The following is an 18,243-nucleotide window of genomic DNA, read 5'->3' on the forward strand; positions in this document are numbered from 1 at the left end:
AAAACTACAAAATGTGGCATGAACAGTATTTTTTCTTTTTAGATCTACCATAATCGATTAAATATTTTCAAATGTGTCATACTGATGGCAATTTGTGGACAATTTAGTTTGGTAGACAACTTTAACCCTTTTGATAGACAACTTTAATTTTTTTAAACAATTTTAATCTTTTAGGTGGACAACTTTAACCTTTTTGGATAACTTTAACACTTTCGGTGGACAACTTTAATCCTCGTGGACAATTTTAACCTCTTGTAGACCTTTTTGGCTTGTTTTTTTTCTCATTTTTGTGGATAACAGTTTATGCCATAATGCCAAATATGACATTTTTGAAAAACTGAAAACAATATGGCACATGTGGAAAGTTTTTTTGAGAAATATGGCATATTTGACAAAAATCCATATTTCATTTGACTTGTTTCTCTTTGGTTGAATAATTTAATTTCTGTCACTTTATACAAAATTAGTCAAAGTTATTTTTATAATTTATGCATTTTTGTAGAGTCAAAGTAAAAGTTTGAATACTTCACAAAGAGAAGGCTTTCCATAATTAAGGGTCATCATCAAAGTAATTAGTCATTTCATATTTATATATAGAGAAAGCTTTCATGAAATGAAATATATACATATAAGTTTTGAAGCAAAATAAATTGATTAAAAAGAGAGATATGGAGAACAAGTGGAGTGTTTTGATGGTTTTGATTTTGGTGGTGATTGGTGCCTTTGGAGGAGAAGCAAGAAGAGATCCATGTGAAAGGCAATGTTACTTAGTATGTTACAGCAGTGTTAGCGATCCGCATTGCTACAAAAACTGTGTGGATCATATATGCAAACATATTCCACCTATAACCTCTACTTCATATTCGAGGTAACTCTCTCTCTACCTCTCTCTCTCTATATATATAATTTTACGTATCTAAGGCTTATGTGCTATGGTTTGCACCCAAAAAAAAGGGCTCTATGTATTATGAATGTGTGTGTGTGTATGGTGAAATTAACATGGTTTATGTGGTGGTAATGCATGATGAAGAGTGAAGACTAGCGAGATGGAAGAAATGCAAGCATAGAGAGTTTCTAGAATTTCTTTTCAGGATACATTTTATTTTCTATCTATGTGTAAAATATAATTTATAATAAGATCAATAAAAAAAAAAATCTCATAACATCCGTGCAAAAAAATAAGCTTTGGATGAAAAGTTAGTCTTGATTTTTTGTGTTATTTGTGATCCATTTTGCTTCGTCCATATATATAATTTTGATATGTATCGTTCAGAAAATGACTAGATATCTGCTAAAATTTAGATAGTCGCTAAAATTTAGATAGTCGCCAAATATCTTGTTTATTATATATGATTTATAAAATAATGTCAAAATAATTTAAAATATAGAAAATGTCAAGATTAAACAAAGTAATTGCAATATACATAATTTTTTTTTTTTTACTTTTCCGAATTTTAAAACACATTTAGTTAATTTGATACATATATATATATAGAGTTATAGTATAAATAATTAAAAAGTATATACAGTTATTTGTAGATAACTATACATATGCTATATAGCATTAATTAGGCTTTATATCGGTGTTGAAAGGCATTGTGAGTCTTTTGCTTAGGGAAATGCACAATGGTGATAACACACATAATGCTCAAATAAGAATTGTTTAGATTGATCACTTAATTTTATTCAGTCTAGCTAGTTATGGATTATATATATGTTCAGAAAATTTAAAAAATGTACAGTCCTTTTGAGTTGCATGTATATTTGAAACATATAATTGATGAACCCGAATTTATACATATATAGGCATTTAAATTTTGAAGGCAACTAACTGATCATTATCATCATGTTTAGGCGTTATTAGGAGTGGATTTGGGTATATGGTGGTTTTTTCAGCCAAATCACATGTTACTAATTATGGCCCTGATTGGTAACGGCTATTACTTATGGCTGTAAAGACTTTAACTTTAAAATTTTAGTTGTAAAGAATTTGGTTGTAGATGCTTTGACTGTAGAAACTTTAACTGTTAAAATTTGGTTGGTGGTAACAAATACTTTAAAACTGAAGCTGTTATTTTTATTATTAAAATATATTAAACTGAGGAGAATGAAAATAAAAATAATTATTATTGAAATGGATCTTAAAAGAAGGAGAAAAAAATAAGAATAATTAATGTGTAAAAATAATTTATGTAAAATTTATATATAAACTTTTGGAGAGCTTTTAAGTATAATGAGAGAGATAAAAAAAAAAGTTTTTATCAGCCATCAAACCATTGACAATGATTACTTGGTTACAATGACACATATGAGAGTAGCTCAGAACTAGTTAACCCATCTTCAGAAATGTACCGCTGTCGCCTATAGAATCAGGATCAAAGCATGCCGTACGCACAGGACAGCTAATTTCTGAAGATGATACACAAACTAGTTCTGAGCCGAGAACACTTCCTTGAGAACACAACTGTGAGAACACTTCTTTGAGAACACAACTGTGAGAACATCTTAAAATCCTCTTTGAGAACCTGATGACTCTTAACTCAATCATAACCTCATTAGCACTAGCAAGCATGGTGCTTCATTTCAAATCGCAGCCTTTGAACAATGGGAAGCAAAACTGATCAGAAGCAATAACATGATCATCGAAATAATACCTTTGTAGTCGCAGCGGAAACATAGACAATTCTCTCGAACCATGATGATCTTGTGAAATGTAGCACTGACTGAATAGCCTCAACTTCTGTCTTTGCTTCTGTAGACTAGCTTGTTTAAGTAGTCTTAATCGAAAACTGTTTTTCATCCTTGCAAATATAGGCTTCAAGACGCTCTTCTTTACTAAGGCAGATCAGAGATCCATATACTGTACTTTATGAAGTAGAGGTATCTTCCAAATCAACCAGTTACAATACATATCTCACCCATGCTTTTCTTGAAACTTCTCCTGAACCTCAAGCAATATACAGACCAGAGATTTGGTACAGAACCACACACACACACTAGTTGCTTGCAACACCGAAAAGACATCATGACCATAAAAATATTCTTCACCTTAAGAGTAACGTTGAGATAAATCCAGATGAATATACCTTGAGGCAACCTTTAAACAACATCTTTTGATCCCAACAGTGAACCAGTGAATAAGATAGACGATTGCAGCTTCTGAAGCAGTTGTTGTTTCAGTATTTGGAACATCCTTCTTCAACACACAAAAGAAGAACCTCATAAACAATCCTCAGATTTAAAAACTAGAGCAGCAACAATTTCTTGAATTTCAAAAGCGATGTCCCAACTTTCACTGACAAGACACTTCAGCTTCCTGGGTTACAACTTAATCGGATTTACTCAACTCTGAGTATTCTACCTCAGATTGATTTCGAACAACATCTCCTTGCAGACCTCACTTACGCTAACCTTGCAGAACTGAACCGGAGTTACACAACTCTGAGTATTCTACCTCAGATTGATCCCGACCATCTTATACTACTAGTGAAAGTGAATCCTTCTCTTAAACTTTAATAATCGAGCGCTCTTACTCTTCTCTTCCAACACCCAGAGGTCTTCTTGAATATTCTGCAACAACTTACTTGTACACAATCCCAACCAATACAAGGCACAACAGAGAACAAAACCAATAACATCTGATAAGAGCTTTAAGGACATTCCTCATTAAAACCTCCATTTTCAACAGAAAAATATGGGTTTCACATCTTCATAGTACCACTTCTCTCGTGACAATAACTCCCAGCAGATATTAATTCCTTGTAATCATATTCCATCACGCCGAAGATTTTACTTACATTGACATAGCTCTGAGGTAGTGACATAGAGGTGAATGTCTGCCTTGAACACTTCAGACTTTGGTGCAAGATATTCACCTTCAGATCAGATGACTTTCCACACTTCTTCACAATCAACTTCGTATTACTTACTGATGGATCATAATACTTTGATTGTGATTACCAGACCTAGGAACATTAAGAACTTCTATTTCTTTTTCCAACCATGAGGTCTTGATTTGAGCTTCTTCTCCAGCCTTGATGCAGAGCATATACGAAATAACAAAACAGCCCAGAAAATTCCAAAATGTTGTGGGATGATTAAGGACAACAATGTGAGGCCACAAGAGAAAGCGGATCACAATTTGGGTTTAGATATTGAAAGTTAAGAACAATTTTCCAAAGCAGATCCAAAATGGTTAAACCTGCGAACAGCTAACTTTGGGAACAATTTCCCATCAAATGACACAGAATCAGAAGGATACCTTTATATCGCTGAAAAGATCTTGCTTTCAAGATTTCAAGACATCTTTCAATGCATAGATCTGAGGCCTATAGCAAAGTCAAACTCAGAGGCAAAGTTAGACAAGAAACCAGCTTCATGAAACTGCAACTCCATCAAACTCATAACTTATTCTTCATATCTCATACTTTTATCACTATGAGTTAGCTTTTCTCCCTGATGTTGATTATGTGTTTCAACCAAGAACTGTTCCACAGGAAACACACAATCAACAGAACACAGACCTTGACTCTTTGTAGACTTCAAAGACCTTGATGTATCTTTCATAAAAACTTGTTAACCATCCTTGATACACGACATCGACGAAGCAGCAATTCAACCCAGAAAATTCTGTAACTTAGTAGCAAGATCAACATCAGCGATAGAGAGTCATAGGTGAAAGCAGACCATGGTTTGGGTTTATGGTTTGGAAGTTATGACCAAATCCCCAACACATATCGAGAAAGATAACTCTGCAAACAGCCAACTTCAAAAGCAGATTCCAATAATATCACACAGAAATAGAAAAAGATCTTTATGTCCTTAAGAAGATCTCATTTCCAAGTTTGAGAACATCTGCAGCACTAGAAACCAAGATCCTGTCTTTTGATCTCAACTAATCAATATGACCTCAAGTCTTCTTCTTTAGCTAGAAGCTTCTTTGATAGGCTGAGACAAACCTCTACAATACAACTCAACACAATTCAATCATTCAATTCAGTTTTATATTTGTTTAATTTTAAGACCTCGTTTTGACGCTTTAAAAAATCTGAGAAAACATAGAAAGAAAATAAAAAAAAGTGATTTACAAAGCTTTAAAATAAATAAAAGTAAAAAAAAGTATGACTGGCAAATAAATAGCTGTGAAGGCTTTAATTTTTTTTAAATCTTAAAAGTCTTGTACCAATCAGAGCCAGAATAACAAATTAACTGTAAATTAAGCATTAATTGAGTTATGAAGAGACATAGCAAGAAGATTTAGAGCTAGAAAAGGTCAAAACCCAAGCAATTATTACAAGGATGTTGCGAGAATTGTTAAGGCGATGATAAAGACGTAACTCATTTGAACTCATTAAGCCAAAACACGATATAACCTTGATATTGAGGTGGTTTGGAAATTAGAGTACTAATTCGACAGTGGCAACTATTGCTGGCATGCATGTACATGACTAAGAAATAACAAATAGACAACTATTTTTTGACAAAAACTTTCGACAGAATAGAATAAGTACGTATTTGCAAAAATGAAGTGGTGACATTTTTGCAGAGTATATAGTGAGGTAATTTATATAATTAAACCTAAAAAGAATCCATGAATTTCCAGAATACATATATGTGAAATAAATCCTAAATTTACGTTATTCAGTATTCACAGTTAAAATGATAAGTAAGGGTTATTTTTTTAGTCTTTTTTAAAAAGGTATGTACGTACGGAATCTTAATACTGGAAAGTAAACATTATAACGTGGTACGTATAACATGCATATCTTCATATGCACAGATCTTTATTAAGGACTGAAAAAGAAAAAGGAAAAGCTCCTAAAAATGTGAGAAATATAAAGCTTTTTGGTAATTTTTAAAACTTTACTATCTCTAGAGTGACACGGAATTGTATGATTAAATTCGTCAGTCTGTAACACTCTTTTACTTTATGCACTATCCTATAAGATTGGTCCCGTAAAATTATTCACTATATAAACTTTGAAAAAAGAAAGCAGTGAATGATAAAAATCCTTTATAATTATGCTGGTTGGCTCGCTTTTCTCACGTACTCCTAGCTAGAACTTAGAAACCAAACCCATATATATAGCCAGAAAGAAGAAGAAAACACATATTCAGCAGAAAAAAATAAATATATAAGAACATACAAAAAGTTAGTATTATTTTATGAATATCCAAGTGAAGAATACGAATTGATCAATAAACACAAACTCGACAGACACTCACACGACTAACAAGTTCTCATAATCACACAATACGAATAATATTTCTTTGTGCACCTGATTCTATATGCACCCAATGATCACTATAACAAACCCATTCTAATATACCTTATAGTTTTTCCATATGCATTGGACCGTTAACGAGGTCCATGGATGATCCGACGGCAAAGTAACACTCACATAAGGTGCTGGTGATAATCGGTTGAAGAAGAACCGGGGAGACCCTGTCCTGTCCAATATTGATTGGATTGATTCCCCGGAGATGTCAAACCCGAAGCCGGCCGGCTTATATTACCCAAATGGTTGTCTTCCATTTTCACCGGAGCAGTTTGCGAAACCCTAGTAGCTCCATTAGAAGATAATCCCATATTGCCCTCGTTAGGGAAATTATATAATCCCATGGTTCGATCGAACAAAGCAAAGTGGTTTGCTGATCCAAGAGAAGTCATTATGTTATTCCCGTTGTTGCTGTTGTTGTTGTTGTTGTTGTTGTTGTTACCCATGACCGGACCTGAAGTGTTGCCACCATGATAAAAACCTAAATCATTCAAGTAACCTGAGCTAGTGTTACCATTTCCACCATTATTTCCATTAATGGGGGATAAGTTTAAACCGATACCACCGAGTTGAGTGAGGTTTTGTAGAGTGGGCAAAAATGGGAATTGGGTATTTGTTTGGTGCTGGACATTACTAGTAGCCGTAGGGCTTGTAACGTTGACCATAGACGTTGATGGCTTGTTCTGGGATGAGGAGGATGAAGACTTTGAATTTCCGGATTTACCCTTTTTATTCCTCCGGCAGCCACCACCGACAGGTACGTTCCTCAAGGCACCACCACGTGTCCAGTAGCGGCGGCAAGCCTTGCAGAAGTGACGTGGCTGCGTGAGGTTGTAGTTGTTGAAGTAACAGAACTTAGTATTGGCTGAGTCGCATCGAGGGCACTTTAAGGCTCCTTCCGGCTGCTGAGAGTTCTTAGCTAGCCTTGCTCTCTCAGCCGCCTGGCCATTGAGACCTCCCGGATCAACGCTGGTGGCGGCTGTGGTATCAACATGGTGGTGGTTAGGGTTAGGGTTTTGTGGGAAGTGGTGAGAGAGTACCTGGTGGTGGCCACTAACTAAACTTCCATTTTCTTGTAGCTGAAGATGATGAGGATGATTATTCGAATTCGTAGTCTGCAAACATCAAAAAAAAAAATCAATCACATATATAGTACAAGAAAGAAGAACCATAAACTTCAAAATTAAATCAATCTTTGGTTTTCTATTAATTTTTTATATATAATAATTGTCAAATCATTTTGATATTTTTATCGTACAAGAAAATATAGTATGTAATTGGTCTAGATATAGGTGAGATTATAAAGCAAGAAATACCATGATATGTTTTGGAACTTTGAAAAAAGAAGAGAGTAAAGATGAATGAAGATGAGAATAGGAATATATCTTTTAGAAAAATGAATCAAAATTATTAATATAAGAATCAAAACAATCAATGGAGAATTTAAGAGAGGTAAAAATCACACAAAAAGAAAGTAAAGAAAGAGAGGATTAGGTAATGGAAGATCAAAAGAACCTGTGGCCAATTAATTGGTGGATCTAAAAAGCTTGAGACGGATGAAAAAACCATTGTTCTTCTTCCCTTTTATCTCTTTGTTCTTCTTTCTTTAATAAAGTTTGATGGATCTTTAAAACTCAAAAGAACAAAAATGGTGGGAGAATCAAAATAAAAACGAAAGAAGGGAACCAAAGGCTAAAGAAGATGTGAGGGAGAGCACAGAACCAAAAGGGAAAGAGAGAAGAGTAGAGGTTTAGAGAGAAGATGATGATAGAGAATGAGCACAAAGATAAAGTAAGAACATAATGCTTTTCTAAACATGGGTCATGTTCTCACGCTTTATTTCTTTTTATATATATTTCCCACTCTCATGCATTGTTTATTTGTGTGTATATATATATATATATATATATTATTGATTTTGTTGTGATTCTCTTTTTAGGGTTTGAGTGGAGTGACATTTCTTCGCCTATAAGGTTCTCTCTGTCGAATTATATCTAAAATATAAATATTATATATACTGTATGTGTGTATATATTTTATGTACATTTTCCATATGATTTACAAGGTCTAATAAATAAATTAAAGACGTTCTAGAGAGTAGAGACAACCAAAAGACCTTGATTTGCTTTAAGCGATTTATCAATAATAAAATACTACAATCATATCAGTTTTACCTTCACCACGAAGTAAAATAAGTTAGGGAAATGTTCAGATAAACTGGTTTAGTGATAAGAAGGACTTGCGAAAAGTTGTACAATCAAACAATTTTTAATTACATTTTTTCACCATATGCAAATCATCTTTTTGGTCTATCCAGTCACTAGATATATCAGTCACTAGATCTATAGTCTAGTGCTTTATGTAGTTCAGAATTTTAAAATGTTGGGAGTCTGGTTATTCTGAATTTGTCAATACTGCATAAATAGTATTGCTTTTATATCAATAACACACACTATATTTAAATATTATTCGTACTTATCTTTTTGGTTGCACTTATATATTTGTATCAGTCAGAATTTATGTTTACAAAATTATACAAAATAATAATAATTCAGTTAGCAGGAAAAAAAAATTATAAGCCTTTATAACAAAATAAAATTAAAGAAAAGTCTTATTATTGTTACTAGATTTTCAGGTTATTATTTAATATAACCAATGTTCTAAAATACGCTAGGCGCTAGTGGGACGGTGCACCACCGTTTAACGTATAGTTGTACACGCGGCTGTATATATGGGATATATACGGTAAATATATTTTACCAAAAATATATATAGATATGAATAATTATAAATATATTATATAAAAAATATATATATATATATATAATAGAAGAACAAAATAAATATTAAAATCTCTGCAAAAATACTCATGAAATTGTCAAACCAATAGTATATCAACCTTAAATTGTCAAAAATACTTATGAAATTGTCAAACCAAGTAGTCTAAAACTCAATAATTGAAATAGCAAAACGTAAACAGAAAAATAAACCAATTTTAATCTTCAAGTTCTTCTTCCCCGTCGACTTGTAGTATCAAAATTCAAAACTCAAACTTATTTTAACGATGTTAAGTATTATAGTTCTATAATCAACGAGACAACAACGATACTATAGACATGATAAAGCAAAAAAGAAAAAGATCATATAATCAAAACAAGAGAAGAGGAGTAAAGAAAACCTGAAGACTCTCTAAATATAGAATGAAGTTTGAGAAAAGTGTCACGGCAGTAGAAAACGAATAATGCTTAGGGTTTCTTCAATTTATAGGTTTCGTTTTATATCTTGAATGAAGGTTTAAAAAAAACAAAATACGGACGTCTATGAGCTAACCGTATAATCGATCGTATATACGCCGTATAAATAAGCGAATTAGACCAACCCGCATATATTAAAACGAATAGACTATAAACGGTACAGTGGGTCACCGTTTACCGTATACTCACCGTATATATGGCCGAATAGTCCGTATTTTAGAACATTGAATATAATTGTATACTTTAGTTTGATGTTGTAGCAAATTACATATCCGTGCCCCCAAATAAATACCTCATATTTTTCTAGACCAACCCACGGCAGGGCTAGACCATTGTTAACTTAAACTATTAACGTTTGGTTAATGTTTCATAATTATGCAAATAGTGCACTTAATCAACTATGCTGTCTATGCATATAATTAAATGTGTGCGTAAATATAATTGTACATTGATGGTTAAGTATATATTAACTTTTCTTAATAGGGTTCATTATCATATAGATTCGTAATCATGAAAGCTTAATTAGGGTATCTTTGTGGGTCAAGACTCAAGACTAGCCTTGTCCCTGATCTGTCGTTTTCGTCTTCCTTCACTAATTAGATATCAATCTATTACATGCCTGTATTTTCCCTGGCCATGGTGTAATATTGAATCTATTTTTTTAATATATTAATTATTTATGTCATTTGAAAGTATATAGGCTTGTAATCTTGCAATATAACAAATGAATTAAGTTGACCAGCCACAGTAAAACCACCATTGAATGGTTAGCATCAAATCTATCCTTTTAATCTTTTTTTTTAAATCATTTGAACAAAAATATTAGACTCGAATGTAATTACTTTGGTTGATCAACTTAATTAATCTACAAAAACTCTATTTGTTCAACATTTACAAATATATATATATATATATATATATTTGTAAATGTTGAACAAATAGAGTTTTTGTAGATTGATATATATATATATATATATATATATATATATATCAATAAAAGAAAAATGTATGAAGAAAAAGTTCATTGGCAAAATAATTATGAAAAGCCAAATTTACAAATACCCATAAATTTTGTTTATTATTATTATTGTTATTATTTTGATAAAAAGGTGTATGCTACTGCTAAACGGAAGTAAAATAGAAACTGCTATACATCACCATTCAAAATCTATGATAGTAATCTTGTTCCTTATGAATATTAATATTTCAATAATATATAATAACATTTATTTTAACAAGAATGACTGAATCTTAATATGAAGATATTAACATTACTCGGTATCAAACGAATAGAAATAAAGGAAAAAAGCATGAAAAAGATGAAACCTGTCATTTACAACTTCTAATTTATGTCCCAACTTTTATTTTTATCTATAAAGAAAAAGAAAAACAAAAGAGAGATCTTTCAATTTGTCTCTACATTTTTATCTTCTCTTTTTCTTTTTCCCTAGCGAGTTTCTTCTCGTATCTTTAATAATCAGTCGTTTCGTATATAAATGCTAAACATCTTTTTCAGAAAGAGATTGCCTAAAATGGCGTATATGTTGCATTATTACCCTAAGAACAAATCATCTTTAACGTTACGTTGATGCATGAGATCATCACCAAACCTTTTCAATCATAATCCCACTCATCTCTTCTATATATGCTCTTATCCTTCTCCGTTTTGTTGTTCTCATCTCTATCTTTTTTTCCCTTCATTTTCAAATCGGATTAATCCATATATATTATTCTTAGAATTTCTTTCGACTAAAAGATTTATTTTTTTTATACAAAAAACTAGAATTGTTACATTTCAAAAAAAAATTATGATACAATTTCTTTTGATCTAGCTAGCTAGGGAAGCAAATGAGGAAGTCAATGCTTCAATCATGAACGTAAACTAATTTATTGCTTTAGGAGCTTCTTTTTCGTCCAAACATTCTCTAGAGCAATAGTGTAAGTCTCGATAACGAATCCAATATGACTACGTTTCAATTTCATACATCGCGTTCCATTGGAATGTTAAAGATTTTGGCATAATTAATCATTTGCTTCATCTGCCGAACAAATTTACATAACTTCCTTCTAAAGAACTCATTATGTGGTTATAATTTGTACCACTTATAACTTTGTATGAATTTACGTAATTACTTGTGCATCCACTCAATGAAAGCCTGAGTAATGCAACCAAGTTAAAAGATTACTCTTTCCCTTTTAAAAATTTTGTCATTCTATGTCTAATTTTTTGTTTCATTTTAGTTGTCGCTCTTACTTTAAAATGTCATTTTAACTAGAAAATTATTTTATTTGCCCTTTATTAAATGAATAAAAAATTAAATTCTTTAAAATTTTAATAGTCAAATAATAGTATAATAGAATATTTATCTATTTTCTTAATTTGTGTGAAAAAAACTTTAAAAGGATAAGTAATAAAAAGGGAAGGAAGTATGATATATATATTATTCGGATTGGTAAACGAAAGTAAATGATCATGAACGTCAGTGCATACAATTAGACTACTTTTTAGATAATTAACTTTTATTTAGCGACGAATTATTACCCATGTTATGCTTACGTGTCGATCGAAAAGTGGGTTTAGCATTGAAAGTTCTATGTGTCGGCGTCGTTATGTTATAAAACAAATTAGGAAATAAAATATTTATTCAAACATAGAAAGATTAATAACAACATAGATTTAATTTTATTCAACATATACTTATTCACAAAATAACTAGAAATTTAATCCGACCAAAAAAAAATAACTAGAAATTTAATATATTCAATTGATTATAAATTAAAAGAAAACAACTTTAAAGGTTTTTTCTTACAGTTATTTGGTGCACGGTCGATGATTGTGAAATATAGTTGGTGTGGAAAATATTTTATTCAAGTATGATACTTTGAGAGTCTTATGCGTGTGCACTTAAAGCCAAAGATCATTAATCAAGTTGAAGCTAATCGAGAGATTGAGGAACTTAACTGTTAGAGAATCGCAACCTCAATCCTTACTTGACCTCTCAATCGATTCACGCAACAAGAACAACACAACAACTTTGGTAACCCAGTTCACGACCGCAGTCGCTACGTTTGGGGAGAGACGGTGCTCTCAACCTCCACTAATGAATCGGAAAACACCTCCGATGTGGTTTACATGAAGATTAGCTCTCACACCCCATTACACCATGAGATTACATGAAGAAAAAGAGAAGAAGAGAAGAGAGTTTCAGAGAAAACCTAGAAACGGAGAACACATCTATCTCCTGTACTCTCTCTAGATCTCTCACTCTCTAAACCCTTAGCATAGCCGCAGAAGAAACGGACTGGACCAAGAACCCAATGGCGTGGCTGCTCCTGTTTTATACTCTCACCGTGAAACAGACATGAAGCTCCGTGTAATGACCTAAAGCACACCTCACGTGTGACTGCACGTGACACTGAGCTAACACAATATATGTAACCCTCTGTTTCTTTGAGAAGCTTTCCAACACTTGAACAAAGCCACCTTTGGTTCTTGTTTGCTTCTGCAATTTCTTCTTCTCTTGCTTGTCTTTAAGATTCAGTCTTAGCTTCTTAAAGCTTCTTCTTCAATCACCATACAAGTTGTATCACACTTTACATTAACGAATACCTTATGAACATGATTTAAAACCTTGTTCGTTTTACTCCTTAGGAATTCCTAATACCAACTTTGAGGTAGTGGTTCGGAGAATTATGCTAGCAGCTAAATCACGACATTGAATAGGCTAGAAAACATAGATGTCAAAGTTCATCACCATATATCCTTAGCACAGCACACAAGTCTATCTATACAACACTAGCTAGCTATAGAGAGCATTTTCGTTAAGATTTTATTTAGTCCCATTTGCGGTCACATTCGATTATTCCCTCAAAACACGGAAGCATCAGGCATCTATATTATTTGTTCTTTCAACATACCCTTAGGACTTAGCATGGTTTATGACTATCTTACATTAGAAACCACCATTACTTAGGCTTAGCTCATTGTATTTGTAGACATCTCGATCAAGTTATAGTGTTCGATACAATTTTCTTGAGGGATTAACTATGGCTTCTCTCATGAGGAGGTTCAAGGTCCGGGCACATCAGGATAATCTTTATAGGGTAATAAGGAGGATCTCAAGAAATGTTTCAGATTAGTTCCATTGCTTATTATATTTATAAAACTGAATAAAATAACACACGTGGCAAAGAAATTGATAATGACAAGAAATAAAAGTAAGAAAGGTGGGTGGTGTGGGAATCAGATTCGATGTCAACTAATTGAAAGAGAGTACGACGCAGCTTTTTCTTCACTATTTATAATTTTTGTGATAAAGCTTGCCATACGTTCACAAAGCATTCGAGTTTAAACTTGTTCAAATCTTTTAATTTGAATAGGCACAACGTTGAAAATTGAATGAACAGTACTATTAATAGGTTTAAATATTTTCTTATTAAATCAAATAATTACATCAGTCAATCAAAGAATAATTGCACTTCTTTAAAATTATTATGTTTTCTTATAGATCAATACCCGACAAATGTTACAAGTAACAATCGTGCATTGCGAATTTGTTTGTATACGAGATTTGAAGCCCGATGGGTGTGTGTATAAACTATACATCTATATTTGTATCTTCTTGTTGTTGAGGCATTCTACTACACTGGCTCGTATTCATACAAAGATAAATGTATAGTTTACCATCAAGATATGTATAGTTTATATAATAATCTATTGAACATACATAGCTGTTTCTGGACATTATAGAGGCTCCAGACGAAATTTTTTACTTTTGTTATGGAATCGAACCATTTCTTATATGCAAAATAGGTTTAAGTTTAGACACCAAAAACCGAACTCAATGGGTATTAGATAATGGGCCTAATAAGCCCAAATTATAGGAAGCACCGATATATTCCACGTTGGAAACATTGCCACGTGTACTCCTATTATTGGAGAAAATCTCCACCATATGAAAAGACACTCACGCGCTTCTTCGTCGTTCCAATTTTATTTTAAAAAAGATAATTCGTAAAACTAAAATAAAAATAAATAAAAATCTCTCTATCTTCTTCTCCTCTCATCCTCGTCTCTCTCAAGCCACCTCCTCCAATGGCGAGAGTTCTAGTCTCGTCTCCGTCTTCGTTCTTCGGTTCGCCGTTGATTAAACCGTCATCATCTTTTCGCTACGGTGGAGGCGGGAGCAACGCCGGAGGAGGAAGCGTTCAATTTCTACCATACCGGAGTAGTAATAATAAGCTCTTCACTACTTCAACTACCGTACGATTCAGCTTAAACGAGATTCCTCCTCTCCATGGATTGGATTCGTCTGTAGACATCGGAGCGATTCTCACCAGAGCTGAGTCTTTTCTCTATACAATTGCCGACGCCGCCGTGGTTGGTGCTGATTCCGTCGTATCTACTGATCCCACCGCCGTGCAGAAGAGTGGTGGTTGGTTTGGTTTTATCTCCGATGGTATTGAATTGGTGCTTAAGGTGAGTTTTTAAGATTGCTCAATTCCGATCTCTCTGGAATTGTCTTTTTTGGTAGCTTTAAGTGTTTGTGTTTTTGGAATTGTTAGATTTTGAAGGATGGACTCACAGCAGTTCATGTGCCTTACGCTTATGGATTTGCGATTATCTTGCTTACGCTTATCGTCAAAGCTGCGACGTATCCTTTGACAAAGCAACAGGTGAGTGAGTGAGTAAGAGTATAGTAGAACTTTGCAGCTCTTTTGATTCAGTTTTGACATATTGAATGAGAATTTGAGAGCACTGTTTGATGGGTTTTGGAATCTTTGGCTTAAGGTTGAATCAACACTAGCGATGCAAAATCTTCAACCAAAGATTAAAGCGATTCAACAACGTTACGCAGGCAATCAGGTGAAGTTCTTTCTTTGGCTAGAATCTGAGTTACTACTTGTTGATGTTTGAATCTGACTGTTTGTTCTGTTTTTTTTTTTGGGATATGTAGGAGAGAATACAGCTAGAGACGTCACGATTGTATAAACAAGCTGGTGTTAATCCATTGGCAGGTACTTCTCTAGAAGTTATGAGTTTTGTATCCCAGTTTTTGCTTCCTCAATTGTGCTGATTCTTGTTGTTTTGATGTTAGGTTGCTTGCCAACTCTAGCAACCATACCAGTTTGGATTGGTTTATACCAAGCTCTCTCCAACGTCGCTAACGAGGTACTATATACCTTATGTCTCTTTTTAAACAACTAGAGACCAAATAATTTAGTTGGTAATTTAAATTCAATTTGTGCTTGAATTTTGTTTTTCTTTCAGGGGCTTTTTACAGAAGGTTTCTTTTGGATTCCGTCTTTGGGTGGACCAACAAGTATAGCTGCTCGACAGAGTGGATCCGGCGTATCGTGGCTTTTTCCGTTTGTGGTAATGGAAGGAAAAAACTCTATTTTCTCATGTGATACTTATCTTATTACTAAACTCTATGTTTCATGCAACTGAATCTTCTCTGTGCGATCAACCTTTTATCATATTGGTGTCTGATATTGTTCGCTGGTGCAGGACGGGCATCCACCATTGGGATGGTACGACACTGCAGCTTATCTTGTTCTACCTGTTCTCCTTATTGCCTCCCAGTATGTGTCAATGGAGATTATGAAGCCTCCTCAAGTGAGAATTAACACGAGCTTCTTTTTTCTCTTTCATATAACTAAAACACTTTGATATGCTTGTTCTGAAGCCATATATCATTTCTTTTGTCAGACAGATGATCCAGCCCAGAAGAATACGCTTCTTGTTTTCAAGTTTCTTCCTCTCATGATCGGTTACTTTGCATTGTCTGTCCCATCAGGATTATCTATCTATTGGTTGGTTTCTCTCACCTTGAAACTCTCATCTACCCATTTTATCTTAGATTGATATCACATCCTCAAAATGTATATAAGATGGGTTAAAAATTCCACAAATAAAAAGCTTGTTGTTGGATTAAGGAACTATCTAGTATGACTATATTATGTGGCAACACTATGATTTATATGTGTATATATGTCTTTTTTTATACTTGTCACTACTGCTGCTGCTGATTATGTTTAGCCATTCTGTGGTTTTAGGTTCACAAATAATGTACTTAGCACTGCCCAACAAGTATATCTGCGTAAACTAGGTGGTGCAAAGCCCAATATGGATGAAAACGCAAGCAAGATAATAAGTGCGGGACGGGCAAAGAGATCTATTGCTCAGCCTGACGATGCTGGCGAAAGGTAAGTAGATCCTGTTTCTACTGGAGAATTTCTATCTCCCATATCAAATGTTTTGCTGACAAGTTTGTCAATTTACCGACAAATGTATTGTGGACTACAACAGATTTAGACAATTAAAGGAGCAAGAGAAGCGCAGCAAGAAGAACAAGGCAGTCGCGAAAGATACAGTTGAATTGGTAGATAATCAATCTGAATCAGAAGAAGGATCGGATGATGAGGAAGAAGAGGCTCGTGAAGGAGCGTTAGCTTCGAGCACAACAAGCAAGCCGCTTCCTGACGTTGTCCAACGAAGAAGCAAAAGATCGAAAAGGAAACGCACTGTATAGAACCAAAAACAAACAAAATTGCTAGCAAGCAAGGGAAAAAGAAAGAGAGTCAGAGAGATTTAAATGTTGTACTTTAGTCTGATCTTTTGCACACACAAAGTCCGGCAATATCTAAAAATTAGGGCATAAAAAGATCATTCTAAAGTTACGTGCAGTAGTAGTTGATCAAAAGTAAATTGATTGTATTTCTGTGATTCTCTTTTTTTACAAAATGTATTAACGTAAATGTGTGTATTACTATGACATTCAACATGTCCACTTCAAATTTTGTTAGCCCTTTGTTGTAAACTCGTACCATATCGTTTGTGAATTTTCATAGATGTTACATTTTATACAATTTTTACAGAAGAACTCCTAAATCATCTTCAAAACACGGTAAACTTTTGAATGTGTGGAACGAATAACGATTAGTTACTTTAGTAATCTATGCTTCGTTTAAACTACTTGGAAAATGAAATTCAAGTTGTAGTTACTAGTTAGTGTTATTTTGTTTAATAAACAGAGCATACAATTCCCAATGTATAATAAAACAACAATTACATCCTGCCAAAGATACATTTGCCTCTTTGGATTGGGCATGGATTAGATAAATATAGAGAGAAGTAACATTAGGGATTGGGCTAATGAGGTCCAAGAAAGGGTAGCACGGTTTCCAAATTAGGTCCAAGAAAGGGTAGCACGGTTTCCAAATTCTCGAAGTTGCCTAAGGAGACAAAAACACTCTTATTTTGTTGTTCTTGTCATTTGTCGTCTTCATGTGGTTGTCAAAGAACCCTTATATACTAATCTGAACGAATATAACATGTCAGTCTAGCCTTATCACACTAATATCTAGAGAAACTTGTCATGTTGTTACGGCCATGAGTCATAAAGCGTCAAAATGTTTACAAATTTATAGAACTTCATAGACCTTAATAGAACAAGGTTTTTTAAAAATAACACCTTTATAGATGACACTACACACAATAATGATTAATATAGCAAATGACATGAGTACACTGTAAGCGTAATTATGTTCACTCATAATAAATAACTTGTAAACATGATATATGAGAAGTTGTGATTTGTGAACGTTGATATAAAAATTACCTTTGGTGTCTACATGGTTACTATCATAGTAAAAAGCAAACTTGTTGGAACCAGCTAAGCATATTTTTATAAATGTCATTTTCCAAC

The 18,243-nt window shown here is 33.4% G+C and overlaps 2 protein-coding genes and 1 long non-coding RNA gene across 4 annotated transcripts; 2 read left to right on the plus strand and 1 right to left on the minus strand.

The window, feature by feature from the left end:
- The first annotated feature begins 614 nt into the window (after positions 1–614).
- LOC147925172 (uncharacterized) lies at positions 615–1,163 on the plus strand. The gene is made up of 2 exons (XR_015585316.1): positions 615–868; positions 1,031–1,163. It is a non-coding gene; the product is annotated as an uncharacterized LOC147925172 (long non-coding RNA).
- Positions 1,164–6,133: 4,970 nt separating this feature from the next.
- LOC104750014 (dof zinc finger protein DOF2.2-like) lies at positions 6,134–8,146 on the minus strand. Of its 2 annotated transcripts, none has more exons than XM_010471743.3 (2): positions 7,794–8,146; positions 6,134–7,393 (listed from the first exon to the last, which is right to left on the minus strand). In XM_010471743.3, the coding sequence occupies exons 1-2, from the start codon at positions 7,845–7,847 to the stop codon at positions 6,398–6,400; spliced, it is 1,050 nt and encodes a 349-aa protein (XP_010470045.1). In that variant the 5' UTR covers positions 7,848–8,146; the 3' UTR covers positions 6,134–6,397. The 2 variants fall into 2 exon arrangements, with proteins under 2 accessions (XP_010470045.1, XP_010470047.1); XM_010471745.3 differs by having other exon boundaries at positions 7,595–8,085.
- Positions 8,147–14,501: 6,355 nt separating this feature from the next.
- LOC104750016 (inner membrane protein ALBINO3, chloroplastic) lies at positions 14,502–17,355 on the plus strand. The gene is made up of 10 exons (XM_019238545.2): positions 14,502–15,011; positions 15,098–15,208; positions 15,324–15,398; positions 15,490–15,550; positions 15,631–15,704; positions 15,804–15,908; positions 16,044–16,151; positions 16,245–16,348; positions 16,592–16,741; positions 16,845–17,355. The coding sequence occupies exons 1-10, from the start codon at positions 14,628–14,630 to the stop codon at positions 17,065–17,067; spliced, it is 1,395 nt and encodes a 464-aa protein (XP_019094090.2). The 5' UTR covers positions 14,502–14,627; the 3' UTR covers positions 17,068–17,355.
- The last annotated feature ends 888 nt before the right edge of the window (positions 17,356–18,243 follow it).

This window comes from Camelina sativa, chromosome 16 (genome assembly GCF_030686135.1).
Source record: "Camelina sativa cultivar CO46 ecotype springtype chromosome 16, ASM3068613v1".
In the NCBI taxonomy this organism is placed as follows: domain Eukaryota; kingdom Viridiplantae; phylum Streptophyta; class Magnoliopsida; order Brassicales; family Brassicaceae; genus Camelina; species Camelina sativa.